Source organism: Carcharhinus amblyrhynchos, chromosome 30, assembly GCF_965287045.1.
Source record: "Carcharhinus amblyrhynchos chromosome 30, sCarAmb.v2.hapA, whole genome shotgun sequence".
NCBI lineage: Eukaryota > Metazoa > Chordata > Chondrichthyes > Carcharhiniformes > Carcharhinidae > Carcharhinus > Carcharhinus amblyrhynchos.
Window position 1 is genome coordinate 25,872,254 of NC_137353.1, and position 14,859 is coordinate 25,887,112.

A 14,859-nucleotide genomic window follows, 5' to 3' on the forward strand; every position below is an offset into this window, starting at 1 on the left:
GGTTAGTAAGGCCGGTCAGAGAACAGAATTCAAAAATACACAAGCAGTTATAGTTTCTAATTTGATTAAAATAATTAACACATACCAATCAAGGTATCAAGGGGTTATGTTCTTATTTCTATTCATTCACAGTTATTGATTAAGATTACGTCATACACAAGGTACAGATATTAAAACCAATTACAATCACCTCATGCTTGCTTAATTATTGTATCTAATCAACGTGAGGTTTAATTACATCAAGGTTATTGTTCAAACTACCTTTTGACACCCCAGCTGTGTCTGAATTTTAGTTCACAAATCAATCCTCTCATGTCCAAATATGTGGTTTAATGGCCTCTCACAGCCTGAGACACAAACGATCTCATACCATAGTATCCTACTGCCTACATTATCAGAAGGTTAGATCTGTCACTTGGACAGTCTTTCCTTTTCTGGAACTATCATCCTTCTATCCTGGTATGCATGTCTCTGCAGTTAAACTGTGTTTAGGCTTTTTTGACGATTTGGTTTGCCTCTTTTAACCCTTTCACTGGATGCAGTTATTAATATGGCTACTATTCTCCTCCATATTTGTATGGATATTCCCCTCAGTTTGGAGTGTGGAATGTATAGTAATGTAAATAGAGGTAACCATTTTGGATTCTGATCTCAAATCGCCGTTAGTCTTTGTTTCAAAAGGTCTGTTTTTAAAAGTTCAACTCAGGTTTCCACTGGTAGGCTTCTTCTTGACATAAAGCACATTTTCATGAGTTTGAATATCGAACAAGAATAGAACTGGGTTAATACAAAGTTCAGTATCATGCCGTGACTCACTGCAGCCTCACAGGTGAAGAATGGCCATCTGGGCATGATTTCGGATTGTTGCCAGGAAGTGAGAAACTTGATTTAAAAGAGAAATTGAGAAAAATGGAAGTAAAGCTGTGGCTGCATTATGCACAGTTTCAGTGAGAGCAATAAGTTGAAAGAGTTTCACCAAGATTGCTTTTACTATTTGCATTGAAGCTCTAGCTTTTGCACAGTATGATATAAGCAGTTCTTTTTAATGGCATCAGTAGGGCTTCTCTTTGCACACGAGGCAAAATTTGAAGCCAGATATTTTGAATGTAGTCAATGCAATGTAGACAGTCCTCTGGCTTTTCTCCATGGCGTTAGTATTTGGCTCACAGCAAGACAAGAAAACATTGAGCCTTCAACTACTCACATGAAAGCTTGAGATCAGAAGTAAGCATCAACAGAGCTGACAGGAGAGGGAAACAATACAACTGAAGGGACAAATATAAGACTTGGAAACTTGCAGAAAGGAAATGGATGAAGAAAGAGACAGATTACTGTAAGACTAAAGTGTGAAAGCAAATGTGTGAGAGGTAAAGGAAAGTCAAGAGAACTGAGAAAAGATAAAACGGGTAATAGATAAAAACATTTAAAAACTTAGAAGATAAAAAAAGGCAAAATATATAAGAATTACAAAAGAAAGTGAAAATTTTGGGGGTAGGATTTTCTGTCTGCGCTTGCCTGGTCAGAAACCGGAAAATCCTGCCCAAGGTCAATGGATCTTTACACGGCCCGCCCCTCGGGAATCATAGTGGGCAGAATGTGAAGACTCGGCCTGGGAGTGAAATTCAACCTGTGAATAATTTTAGCAAAAAGACGAGATTAATTTGTTTCACTAGAGGTATTGTCAGGAACATTTTCAACTCCTTTACTCTATCGGCAAACAGTTGCAGAAAAGGAATAAATGATGAAACTAGCAAACATACAATTCTGGTCATTACATTAGAGTGGGTACCAGAGGATGTTTACAAGGATATTGTCAAGAATGAAGAACTTTAGCTATGAGGAAAGATTAGATTGTTTACTTTGGAACAGGAGAAGCTGAGAGATGATGTAACGAAGATGTATATGACTATCAGTGGCCTAGAAAAAGTGGACAGGAAGGACCTATTTCTCTTCGCAGAAAGGTCAATAACCAAAGAGCATGCAATTAAAGTAAACATAGAAAGTAGGAGTAGGCCAATTGAGCCTGTCCCATCTTTCATTATGATTTGGTTGATTACCCAACACAGTAAGCCATTCCCACTTTCCCTTCAGGCCTTTGATCCCTTTGGCCCCAAAAGCTATATCTAACTCCTTCTTGAAGACAATGTTTTGGCCTCAACTGCTTTCTGTGGTAGAGGATTCCACAGACTCACCATTCTTCGGGAGAAGAAATTTATCCTCATCTCAGTCCTAACTGGTTTACCCCATATCCTTAGGCTGAGACCGCTGGTTCTGGACTCTCCCACCATCGGGAACATCCTTTCTGCATTTACCTTGTCTAGTCCTGTTAGAATTTTATAGGTTTCCACGAGATCCTCTCTCATTCTTCTAAACTCCAGTGAATATAATCCTAACCGACTCAATCTCTCCTCATATGTCAGTCCCATCATTCCAGGAATCAGTCTGGTAAACCTTTGCCGCACACACTCCATAGCATGAATATCATCCCTCAGGTAAGGAAGCAAAATTAGCAGAAAGATCGGAGAGGAATGGGAGAAGAAATGATTTTCATCAGAGGATCTGCTTTCAAGGGTCGTCACATTGAAAAAATATTTGAATGTGCACTTGAGGTGCCAAAATTTACAGGATTACAAACCAAGAACAAGGAAGTGGGGTTAGGCTAGATTGCTTTTCTTTGACCAGCAAAGAAATGATGGACTGAACGACCTCTTTCTATTCCATAAGTTTTCTATGTTTCTATGGTCTGTTAGCCATTGACGTGCCACTGGCTTATATGTCTGGGCTGGAATTCTGCCATCGTACCTATCACTGGAATTCTAGTGGGGGGGGGGGTGCAGACCATGTGAAGTTCCATTGAAGTTGATCAGGAATCTCCGGTTTTCAGGCGAGCGCTGCCAGAGAATCCCGCATTTGGTGTCTAGAAAACATCATTCAACTGATGATCACCCAAATCTCAGAAGTTCCTCAGTAGCAATAATGGACATATGCAGGATAGCAAAGATGTACCAGCCTACTGTTCCTGATCTCCAAGTCAAATATCACAAATCAAGGTTACTCATCAATAGATTCTTAAGAGAGCAGCTTTGGAAAAAAAATCTACTATAGAATGAATTGCTCTCACGCTGATATTCCTTTTCCAATAAATACCCCTCATAGCTGGAAGCTGAAACTTATGAGTAGAGGGAGCACTGAAGGACATCTATCCTGCTGTGTGCCTGAGTGTTGACCATGTCTTATATGTCACCAATGTAACATTTATTAGGTTTCTGGTTATCATTGCAAAAAAAAGATAAATACCAAATGCACCACATCCCATTTAGCATGGTCCTGAAAATTCAGGCTAAAGTTGCATCCACAGTAAGTATTAATTAAAAATTGAGCCACAAATTACTGTATTTTCAAACTAATACCTTCAAGGTGGCCTCTTAAGTTGTGCAAAGCCATAACACACTTATTGAACATCAAAAGCTATATCTTACTAGTTAGGCCATGTAGCCAGAGTTTCGTGCCTACCACAATTTGATTACAGAGAGACAAGCATTGGCTGCTGAAAATTTAACAGGTAAAATACCACTAGGGTACATCATGTGTTCATGTTGCAGTCAGTAGGATGGTGGCATAAGAGCATAAGGAATAGGAGCAGGAGTAGGCAATTCAGTCCTTCCAGCCTGGATAATCATTTAATAAGATACTGGCTGATCTTACAGAATCATGGAATCCCTACAGTGCAGGAGATCCATTCGGTCCATCAAGTCTGCACTATCAACAATCCTACCCAGGCCTTATCCCCGTAACCCCGCGTATCCCCTTGACTAAGGGGCAATTTAGCATGGCCGATCAACCTAACCAGCACATCTTTGGGCTGTGGGAGAAAACCAGAGCACCCAGAGGAAATGAACACAGACACAGAGAGAGGGTGCACGGACAGCCAGCCGAAGTTGGAATTGAACCTGGGTCCCTGATGCTGTGAGGCAGCAATTCTAACCATTGTGCCACCATGCTGCCTCAATTTTCTACCTCAATTTTCTACCTCAGCCATACCTTCCTTCACTGTCCCCTTATCTTTGGTTCACTTACTATCCAAGAATCTGTTGATCTCAACTCAAGTAACATATCAACACTTTTTTGGGAGATTACTCTGTATTATCGCATAGGGATTGATGACACTTGTTTTCTAGCTACTGAAGGCACAAATCCTGCTTAACAATTATCACAGTGGCTCAGTGGTTAGCACTGCTGCCTCACAGTACCAGGCACCTGGGTTCAATTTCAGCCAAGGGTCCCTGTCTGTGTGGAGTTTGCATGTTCTTCCTGTGTTTGCATGAGTTTCCTCCAGATGCTCTGAGGCCAGAACTCTCCATTCACCTGACGAAGAGGGTAACCCCTCGAAAGCTTGCGAGTATATTATCAAATAAATAGGTTGGACTAAAACCTGGTGTTGTCAGACTTTTTACTGTGTTTACGCCAGTCCAACGCCGGCATACCCACATCATTCCTCCCACACTCCAAAGATGTGTGGGTTATGTTGATTGGCCATGTTAAATTCCCCCTTAATGTCAGGGGAACTACCAGGATAAATACATAAGGTTACAGGGATAGGGCCTGGGTGGGACTATTGTTGATGCAGGCTCAATGGACTGAATGGTCACCTCCTGACTGTAGGAATTCTATGATTCCATATGAGAGCTGATGAATTGGATTCAAGAAAACAACATTTACTCATTGTACAGAACAGCACAGAACTGTACATCTCACTGTTGAAGTGTTGATTTTGATCTTTAATTCCTTCTTTTGTGGTTGAGTGTCCATTTTCCTTATACCTTGCTGTGAAGCGAGGTTCCGAAGCAACCTAGAGAAAATGACTGCAATCAAGTGAGAACTATAATCGCAATGAGTCGTCTCATTAAAGTGAGTTTTGAAAATCATAATAGAAATAAATAAGAACATATTTGAAGTAGGAAATGGTGAAACATCTGGATTTAGAACTGAAGTAGGAACAAGAGGGAATATTAATCAAAGAACAATCTTCGGTAAGTATCTAGAAGTAAAGAAAACACATATACACACATGCTTCACAAACTATGAAAAAGCATTCAATTGTGTTTATCCCCAAAAGCTAATAGACCTGCTGCTGAAATGTGACATTGATAATAAAGATGTGAGATTTCTCCAGAGCCTATACTGGGACCAGACAGAGAGCATCAGGTTAGAAGACAGACAATCAGACATGTTTCAAGTGAAGAGATGAGTACATCAAGACTGTGTACTGTTGACAAAATTATTCAATTCAAATTGATACAGAACAAATATTCAGAGAATTGGGGGCAAAAACATAAGAAACTTGTGGTACGCTGATGACACAGCACCACTTGCAAAATCAGAAGCCCTATAAAATCTCATGGATCAGTGAAATCTAGACGTTCAAGAGTATGAACACCAAAAAGACAAAAGCAAAGGAATACATTGGAAAAAGATAGAGTGAAATTTGAAATGGATGGTGTCACACCGGAACAAGTCGATAAGTTTGTCTATTTAGGACAAACGGTAAGATGATAGATAGGTACCGAAATTCAAAGAACAATCAGGAGTAATTTTGTGAAGATAAAGGGTGTGTTATCAACATGAAAACTCCAGCTAGTAACAAAGAAAAATGTCGTAAGATGCTGCGTTCTGTCTACTTTCCTGTGAGTCTCACAACTCCAGACATAAATAAAAATCTGCAGGAGAAAATAGAGGCTTTTGAAATGCGGTTAAAACCAATGAAGAGGTGCTTGAAATTGCAAGAAGAAAAATACTTCTAAAAAAATGACATCCAGAAAAAACAAAACAGTATTTTGGCCACTTAATTGGAGTTGGAAAGCTATAGAAATCTTCTCTAGCGGGTACTGTGGAAAGTGGCAGAAGGAAGAGTCGACCAGCATCGGATGACGGGTATCAGAGCAGCTACAGGCAAATTAATGTATGTGTGAAATTGATGCAAGACAGACGAGTGTGACATACTGGTAGGAGTAGCTACAAAGAAAAAGAGGAGGCTGTGCCCCGAGACCATTTACATTGAAGGTGCTCCATAAATGCAGCTTATTGCTGTCAGAAGGTGCAAAAGACCCTCAAAGGGCGGCATAGTGGTTAGCACTGCTTCCTCACAACGCCAGAAACCTGGGTTCAATTTCGGCCTTGGGTAACTTGCGTGAAGTTTGCATGTTCTCCTTGTGTTTGCATGAGTTTCCTCCAGGTGCTCCAATTTCCTCCCAGTCTAAAGGTATGTAGGTTAGGTTGATTTGACCATGCTAAATTGCCCCTTATTGTCAGGGAGATTAGCAGGGTAAATACATGGGGATACTGGATAGGGCTTGGGGGGGATTGTTGTCAGTACAGGCTCAGTTGGCCGAATAGCCTCTTTCTGCACTGTAGAGATTCTACGAAAAGCGGGACTATCTCCTACTCTAAAGTTTGTTAGTCACAAATAAACCTGACATTAACACTGCAATTAAGTTGTTGTGAAATTCCCCTAGTCGTCACACTCTGGCACCTGTTCAGGTCAATGCAACTAACCAGCACATCTTTCAGACTGTGGGAGGAAACGGGAGCACCCGGAGGAAACCCACACAGACACGGGCAGAACATGCAAACTCTACACAGACAGTGACCCAAGCTGGGAGTCAAACCCAGGTCTCTGGCGCTGAGAGGCAGCAGTGCTAACAACCACTGTGCCACCATGCTACCCTCAGCAGCTCAAGGTTGCAAACTCCATTTCCTCCAATCCACTGCCCACTCTGTGATGCACATTTAACATCCCACCACGTTTTAGTAGGAATCTAATGAAATCCTAAACAACTCTTCCCTTCCAGCTAAAACGAAGCCCTCAGCCCGAAATGAACTATGTGAAACAAAACTGGGGTTTAAAGGATCTCTCCTAGCCAGCAGATGTCAATGTCTGAGGAGCTCTCAGGGATTTCTTTTGTAAAAGGCTGGTTTTGCTTCCTGAGATGTGTGTCCATGACTGATTGTGAATAGAGAGAGCTGTCACATCATGTCACAGGCACAGGGCAGATTTACATTTTAACCTAACGGCGGGTGGGCTGGAATATATTAAAAAAAAGACCTACAGAAAATAACCCAGCCTCCCTCCCTTCCCTCCCCCCCGTAACACACATTTGCAACAACCACATCATTTCTTCCCAATTAAACGAAACCAGGTACTTAAAGTTGATCTGAGAACGGGACAAAGAGAGAGCGGGGGGAGGGAAGGAGGAAGAAAAAAAGCAACGCACTTTGCTGCATGATTTTGGAGGAGGAAGGGAAAGGCGGAAGTTTGAAGCTTCAATTATTTAGAATATATATATAAATATATATAGATAAAAGAGGCAGATGTGAGGCGGGTCCACGTGGTTTGTTTCAGACACAGATCTATTGTTCAGATCAATAAAAAGGCAGAGTCTAGAAAGGGGGGGGGAAGAAGGGAGACAAATCTTTAAGGGTTTAAAAAAGCCCAGTGGGGGGGGGGAAAAGAGAGATAATTTAGTGACTTTCAATCAAGTTGGTGGATATTTAATCACCTGGATTCGTGCGTGGAAAGAAGGGATTAATTTGGCTTAAAAGAGGAGCATTTTCTTACTTCCCCCCCCCCTTCCCTCCCCAAAAACCCCAAGGTTTTGTGTGTCTCTCTCCTCTTTCCCCCCCCCCTTTCTTTACTGCCTCTTTGCTGTTTGTCGGCTTTTTTTTTGCACCCCCCCCTCCTCTCCTCTCCTCTCCGCCCGAAAGACGAGATGCCTCGCAAGAAGGTGGACAAGAAGAAAATGAAAGGTGGGAGGAAAAGGGAGAGGGACTTCAGCGACGAAGAGGAGCTGGAACTGGAGCATCCCGGCAAGAAGATGGGCAAGCCCGTCCTGCAGACCGTCAACGAGCCGGAGGAGACCAAGGAAAAGATAGTAAGAAAGCTCGGGGCTCTTTTTTTTCTTTTGGTGGTCGGTGAGAGGAGACAACTTTTCTCTCTCTCTCTTTCCGTTCCCCCCCCCCCCCCCCCACTTTATTTTGGGGGAATCTTATTATTTCTTTTTGTTTGGGGGGGGGAAGGTCTTAATTTTGGTTAAATCCACCCCCGAACTGAGGGGAAAAAAATTCCCCTCAGAACTGAAAGAAATAATAAAACGAATTAAAACAACTTGAACCGTCTGGAGGAGAGGAGAGGTTTTGTTTCTTTCAAAAAAAAAGTCCTTCCTTATTTTTTCCCCCTCTCTTTCTTCTCTCCAGTTGGAAAAGTTTTATTTCCAAAACGCACGTTTTTAAACTTTAAAAGTCCCGACTTATCGCCGGGATTCATCCACAAAATAATAAGAAAAACAAAAACATTGTGAGGAGGCCTGAACAAAGAGAAAGCCGGGCCCGCACATCAGAGCGACACCCTTCTCCAAATGATTTATTTCGGAAAAGCAGCCGCTTATTCGACACTTTTTTCCCCCTTCTTAATTTGGGGAGGGGGAGATTTTATTTGTTTGTTTTTGGGGGTGAGGGGGAAGGGGGTTTCTGTCACTTTATCCAACTGGCGGTTTATTTTTTAAATTTTAAAACCGTCCCTTTTTCTTTTAAAAAGAGGCTTCAATCAGTTTTACCTCAGCTTTTTTTTCCCCTCTGTCTTGAGTGACTTTTTTCAAAAAAAAAATCCGTGTTCTATTAGAGTTACTGTGTTGTCAGCTTCATTTCTTTAGTGTTTTTTAATATTACGTTCTGTTTTATTTGGGTGATTTGTCGGTTTTCTTGAGTTTTTTTTAAAGGGTATTTATTTACTTGTGAATTATGGATTTATTTTGTGGGTGTTTGTAAGAGGTATTTAAGTGGTTTTTAATTTGTCAGCTTCATTTTAGTGATTTTAACATTACAGTTTGATTTATTTGGGTGTTATTGTCAGTTTTCTTGGGTGTTTTTTTAAGGGTGTTTATTTATTTGTAAATGATTATTAATTTATTTTGTGGGTGTTTGTGAGGGGTATTTAAGTGTTTTTTTTTCAGGAAGATGAGTTTTTGTTGTGTGTGGGGAGGGTTTGGGCCGCGGCCCAGGCGCCGAGCCTCGAGTCCAAGCGGCGGCCGGCGACGTTTAAATAGATAATGGGGGAGTTTAAATTTCCCGGAGCCCTCGCCATCCCTCTTGTGTGTTTTAAAGGAGGGGAGATTGTTCTTGGTGAAGGAGGGGGGGGGGAATACCAGAGAGGCCCTCACTCTCCTCCTCCCTGCCCCCCCGGGGGACTGAGGCTCCTCGGCCGGGACTCGGGCTCCCCCCCCCCCGGACTAGGCCGCACGCCCAGCCCCGAAGTGGCGACACTTTTTTCCTCTTCCCCCACCACACACACACACAAAACCGACCTCAGGAAGAGGAAAAAAAAACACTTAACTCTTCTTCCGCCGCTTTTATTCACACCAGTATTTACAATTCGGGTGTTTTTTTTTCCTGAAATAAACTTTAAACTTCCCGTCAGTCACTTTTTTTTACCTCGTGTTTCCTTCAGCTTCGGGTGTCGCAAGTTTATTTGATTAACTCTCCGACTTTTAAAGATATATATTTAAAAAAAATAATTTTTTTGAATTTTCGTCCGTTTCCGCCGCTCCAATTTCCCGCCATTTCTCCGGCGGCGGAGGCAGCTCACTGCGCATGCGCCGGCCTCGCTTGTCAATCATATCTCTCCCCCCCGCCCCCTCTGAGCTCAGCACAGCTCCAAGCAGAGCTATGCAACTCCACATGCTGCAAACTGGGCATAAAGCAGGGATATTGGGACGTCTGCTAATTTTAAAATGAAATTATTGCTGCATTTTAAATAATAGTTATATACTTTTGGAATTCCCCAAAGTCCTTGGTCAAAACTTTGCTGGAGTTCACCCATAGTCTTTTGGTCCATTGGCTATGGTCCTTTTGTGAGCTATGGCTAATTACTTTATATAGGAGCATAGGAATTAAGAGAGACAGCTCTGTTTCTCGTTGCCACGGGGCACTCAATGCTGAGCTTTTGATTTGATTTATTGTTGTCATGTGTATTCATAATGTGGAGAATGGTGGCATTGGACTAGGGTAAACAAAATAAGAAGTCTCTCAACACCAAGTTAAAGTTCAACAGGTTTATTTGGTAGTAAACACCACTAGCTTTCGGAGCTGTGCCCCTTTGTCAGGTGAGTGGGCTCACCTGATGAAGGGGCAGAGCTCTGAAAGCTAGTGGCATTTGCTACCAAATAAACCTGTTGGACTTTAACCTGGTGTTGTGTGACTTCTTACATGAATTTATATTCAATGGAAAGTATTTTTCTTGCCTGCAAAACAGACAAAGCAAATCTTAGAGAAGGAAAGGAGTGAGTACAGACCATATAGTGTTACAGTCATAACCAGGGTATAGAGGAACATTAGCTTAATATGCGTTGGGTCCATTCAAAAGTCTGATGGCAGCAGGAAAGAAGCTGTTCTTGAGTTGGTCGGTACATGTCCTCAGACTTTTTCTTTTTCCTGCTGGAAGGAGGTGGGAGAACACATGTCCAGGGTTTGCAAAACCTCAGGAGGGAATATTGCAACACGTGGCATTTTCCTCTGTGTGTCCTGTACTTTCTTGAACAAGCCACCTCTCTGCTGATTTGCTATGGCTTGGTGTTGGCAACCTTCTGTTGTCTCATTATAATGGCCATGAAGGCAACCAGTGGGCGATAGTTGTCCGTTGGCTGTGGTTAATTTCTGCAGATGGAAGGCATGAATGGTGCATCTAAACAGAGCCATTTATTGAAACCACAAGTGATTTGAGTTTGGAGATGCATGTAGTCTTTCACTTTGCAAATAACTGCATGACTGAGTAAGGATGAGTCCAGTACTAACCATCGTCAACTGATTTTAGGCATTGGGAGCAGAAGTGTGATGTCACGGTTTAGCTTAATCAGATCATGGCGGATCTCTCCCTGGCCTCAAATCTACCTCCCAACCTGTTCCCCTTATCCCTTTTTTATTGGAAATATATCTTTCTCCATTCAATGATTCAGACTCCACTGCACTCTGGAGCAGCGCGTTCCACAAATTCACCATCCTCTGTGAGAAATAGTTCCTCCTCATCTCAGTTTTAAAGCTACCACCTCTCAACCTATACCTGTGACCTCTTGTTCGCGATTGCCCCAATAAGAGGAAACATTTGATCTACACTTGCTTTATCAATCCCTTTTAAAATTTTACTTCCCTCGATCAGATCCCCCCCTCATCCTCCAGTGAGTATAAGCCCAAACTGTTTAGTCTCTCCCCACGTGTCAACCCTTTCATCCCCGGAATCAATCTGGTGGAACGTCCTCTGAACTGCCTCTGATGCAACTGCATCTTTCCACATCTTTCTTCAAATGAGACCAAAACTGGATGGACACAATACTCTAGATGTAGTTTCACCAAGACCCTACATAATACCCTTACCTTATTACTCATAATTTCGCTCACATATATATATAAAAAACAAAGTTTTGTTTTATTAGTGTCACAGATGCGCTTACATTAACATTGCTATGAAGTTTCTGTGAAAATCCCCTAGTCGACACACTCCTGCACCTGTTCGGGTACAGAGGGCAAATTTTAGCGTAGCCAATGCATTGTTCCAGCGTGTTTTTTGAAACCTGGGAGGAAACCAAAGTATCCAGCGGAAACCCACACAGGCACTGCGAGAGTGTGCAGACTGCTTGGACGAGCTGGGAATTGAATCGGGTCCCTGGTACTGTGAGGCAGCAGTGCTAACCCCTGTGCCACTTTTTTTTTGCATGAAAAACAGCATTCAAATAAAAGTAAAATATTGCACATGTCGGCAATCTAACAAGCGCTGGGAAAGTTCGATCTGGCTACATCGGTGGAGAGAGAAACATAGTTAACATTTGGAGTCCACCATGAATCTCCTATGGAACTGCAAGAGTTCCAAAGAAGAGACATATTGGATTCAATGTTAACTCTTTGTTTCCCTCTTGGCAAGTCTGGCACACTTCCCATCGCTTTGTTTTCCCACCAGGAACACGCTGTTTTGTAGACGAGAGTCAATAAATTTTATATTTGTCCAAAGCATCAATGTTGATTGGGGGGGGGGGGTGCTGGGGGAGAAGAGCTAGTCAAATTGAGTAGTGGTAGTTGGGTAAGATTAGCCCCAAGAAGGAGAGAAACTGCAGGCGCTCCATGGTTTTGTGGGCCTGCAACGGAGTGAATTGAGTCTGAGATGTTGCAGTAACAATTTCTGTATTTCAACACTGTGTGGTTAGGGGAGGAGGGAATTGAGGATGCATATTTCAAGCTGAGGGTGGATCAGAGAAATTCTGGGTGGAAGACTGAAAGGCTGTTCTTTAGCTCTGCATGTTCTAGCTTACACGCTTATATTTATTAGAAAGCATAGAATTTAAATGTGTGGGCATTTTCCAAAAGAATTACCTCTTGGCAGTTTTGCTCAGATGGTGATGGTTTGCACGAGGGGACATAGTTTTAAATTGAGGGTGATAGACATAGGACAGATGTCAGCGGTAGGTTCTTTACTCAGGAAGTAGTAAGGACGTGGGATGCCCTGTCTGCAACAGTAGTGGACTCGCTAACATTAAGGGCATTTAAATGGTCAATAGATTAAAAATATGGATGATACTGGAATAGTGTAGGTTAGATGGGCTTTAGATTGGTTTCACAGGTCAGCGCAATATCGAGGGCCGATACTACTACTGCGCTGTAGTATCATATGTTGTTGCTACACAGTTCCTTTTGATAATTGAATATACCTAGCACCTGGGCTTCGACAGGATTTTATATTTGTAATAGAGGAAGAAACAAAATAAGTTGCCTTTTCTTTGATATCTTTATCTTTGCCCAGTTGCTGGACAATGAAATGTTCGGTGCCTGGGTCCCTCCAGAGTCGCGGATCCCTGGATCTGATCTCTTAAGTCTAAGGGAGCAACTTCCTTTTTTTTTCTCCAAGGAGCCATGAGGAGAAGTACCTTCTGGTGGCAACACAAAATGACCCAGCAGGGAGGGAATCTGGTTCTGGGGTACTGTTCTATTTTTTAAACTAATATTTTAGTCTGTATAATTGGACAGTACAATTAAACAAAATTGGAACGTCCAAAGTTCACTCTAGTTGAACTTGCTTGTTTGTGATGTTGCACTGCTGAGTCTTCGTGACTGGAAGACCAGAAGCTGCAAAAGTAGTAGCGAACTCTTATCCCTCCAAATTTTTCTGCCTTGGGTGTGCTGATTGCTCTCTGTTAACTCAGCTAATTATGGTTGATGTCTTGATGGTCAATGCCAGGGGGACTTCAAGCTTGATTCTACCTTGTGTTCAGACGTGGCAACCCTTGCGTGCTTATTCGGGAGTGATCTAGGATGGAACGAGAGGTTTTCCTCCTTCTAAATGGCACGGAGTTAGAGGGAATGCAGCTTAGGTTTACCAGGCTGATTCCTGGGATGGCAGGTCTGTCTTTTAAAAAGAGACTTAAGTCGGTAGGATTGTATTCATTGGAATTTAGAAGAGTGAGTGGAGATCTCATAGAAACTTAAATTCTAACAGGCTTAGACAGGATAGATTCAGAAAGAATATTCCTGATGGCAGGGGAGACCAGAACTAGGGGTCATAGCTTGAGGATAAGGGGTAAACCTTTTAGGATTGAGGTGAAGAGAAATGTTTCCACTATCATGGAAAGTAGTTGAGGCCAAAACATTGTCTGATTTCAACAAGAAATTAGACATAGCTCGTGGGGTTAAAGGAATCAAGGGATATTGGTGGTGGGGGGTGCGGGGAAGGCAGGATCAGGATATTGAATTGATGATCAGCCATGATCAAACTGAATGGTGGAGTGGGCTTGAAGGGCCAAGTGGTCTACTCATGCTCGTAGTTTCTGTGTTACTTTTTTGGAATATTAGGGTGCCTATAAAATCATCGACACATGAAGGCTCTCTTGTGAAGTGAATAACACACAGTATACACCACTGCAGATTTGAATACATCTGTGTCGCAGTGACCTTCAACATTGTTTTTTGTATGCTTGTGATAATTCTGTAAAAGTGCAACAATTGGCAGCTCTTATTGTTTAAAGTTGCCTATGTTGTGAATGTAGATTCTTTTTTGTAAATTGTATTCGGGGCATTCTACTTTCAAATCTTGCATTCCAATTTGGGAACTAATAATTGCACTTTCCCTCTTAATACTTTAGCCTCATAGAGCCACACACACTACTTCACAAAAGTCGCTTGGTTATTTTGTATATTGTTTTATGTAATTTCAAATGAGTTATAGGGTGGGAATAAGCATTTAGCTAGGAATCTTTATAGCTTTTTAGGGTGAGATTGATTGATTCAAAGGTGACCTTCCTGTAAATGGAGGGAAGAGTCTCTCCTGAGTCCCAAGAGAGGGTGGCCAACACAGTCCGAAAAGCCTCATGTTTTTGGTGTTGGCCTGAATGGTTGATCTGAGGTGTATCTTTGGAGCATTCTTTGCATTGCAGGCTGCCACTCTGTTGCATTTTATGGGGCATATCACAGCAGAGCCTTGGTTGGGTGTGTCCATCCTGGAGATGGCAAAAATAGACTGGATGAATGACCCAACCTTCCAACTTCAAGTAGGTCAAGGAAACTGGCACTCTGAGGCTTGTGCAAGAAGATGTATTATCCAGTGATCACTCGTAGGAAACATAAGAAATAAAGTATATTTGAGGCAATATGCCAAGATGCATGGGATCATCTCCTGCAGGCCCCGCTACCAGGCATTGTGCCAAGCCTCCATACCCAGTGACCAGCTCCACCCATTGTCTCAACCCAGTGTCTGAAAAATCAGCTCCCAGCTCAAAAGCTCCCAATCTACCCTGACGCTAAGCATCTGTCACTAATGTGGAGAACGGTATA

The 14,859-nt window shown here is 42.3% G+C and overlaps 1 protein-coding gene across 1 annotated transcript in view; it reads left to right on the forward strand.

The window, feature by feature from the left end:
* The first annotated feature begins 7,741 nt into the window (after nt 1-7,741).
* rcc2 (regulator of chromosome condensation 2) overlaps nt 7,742-14,859 on the forward strand; it is a 42,371-nt gene continuing 35,253 nt past the window's right edge. Inside the window, exon 1 of the mRNA XM_080215054.1 lies at nt 7,742-7,928. Coding sequence (XP_080071180.1) covers nt 7,767-7,928 — 162 coding nt within the window. The 5' untranslated portion in view covers nt 7,742-7,766. The remainder of the gene's footprint in view (nt 7,929-14,859) is intronic.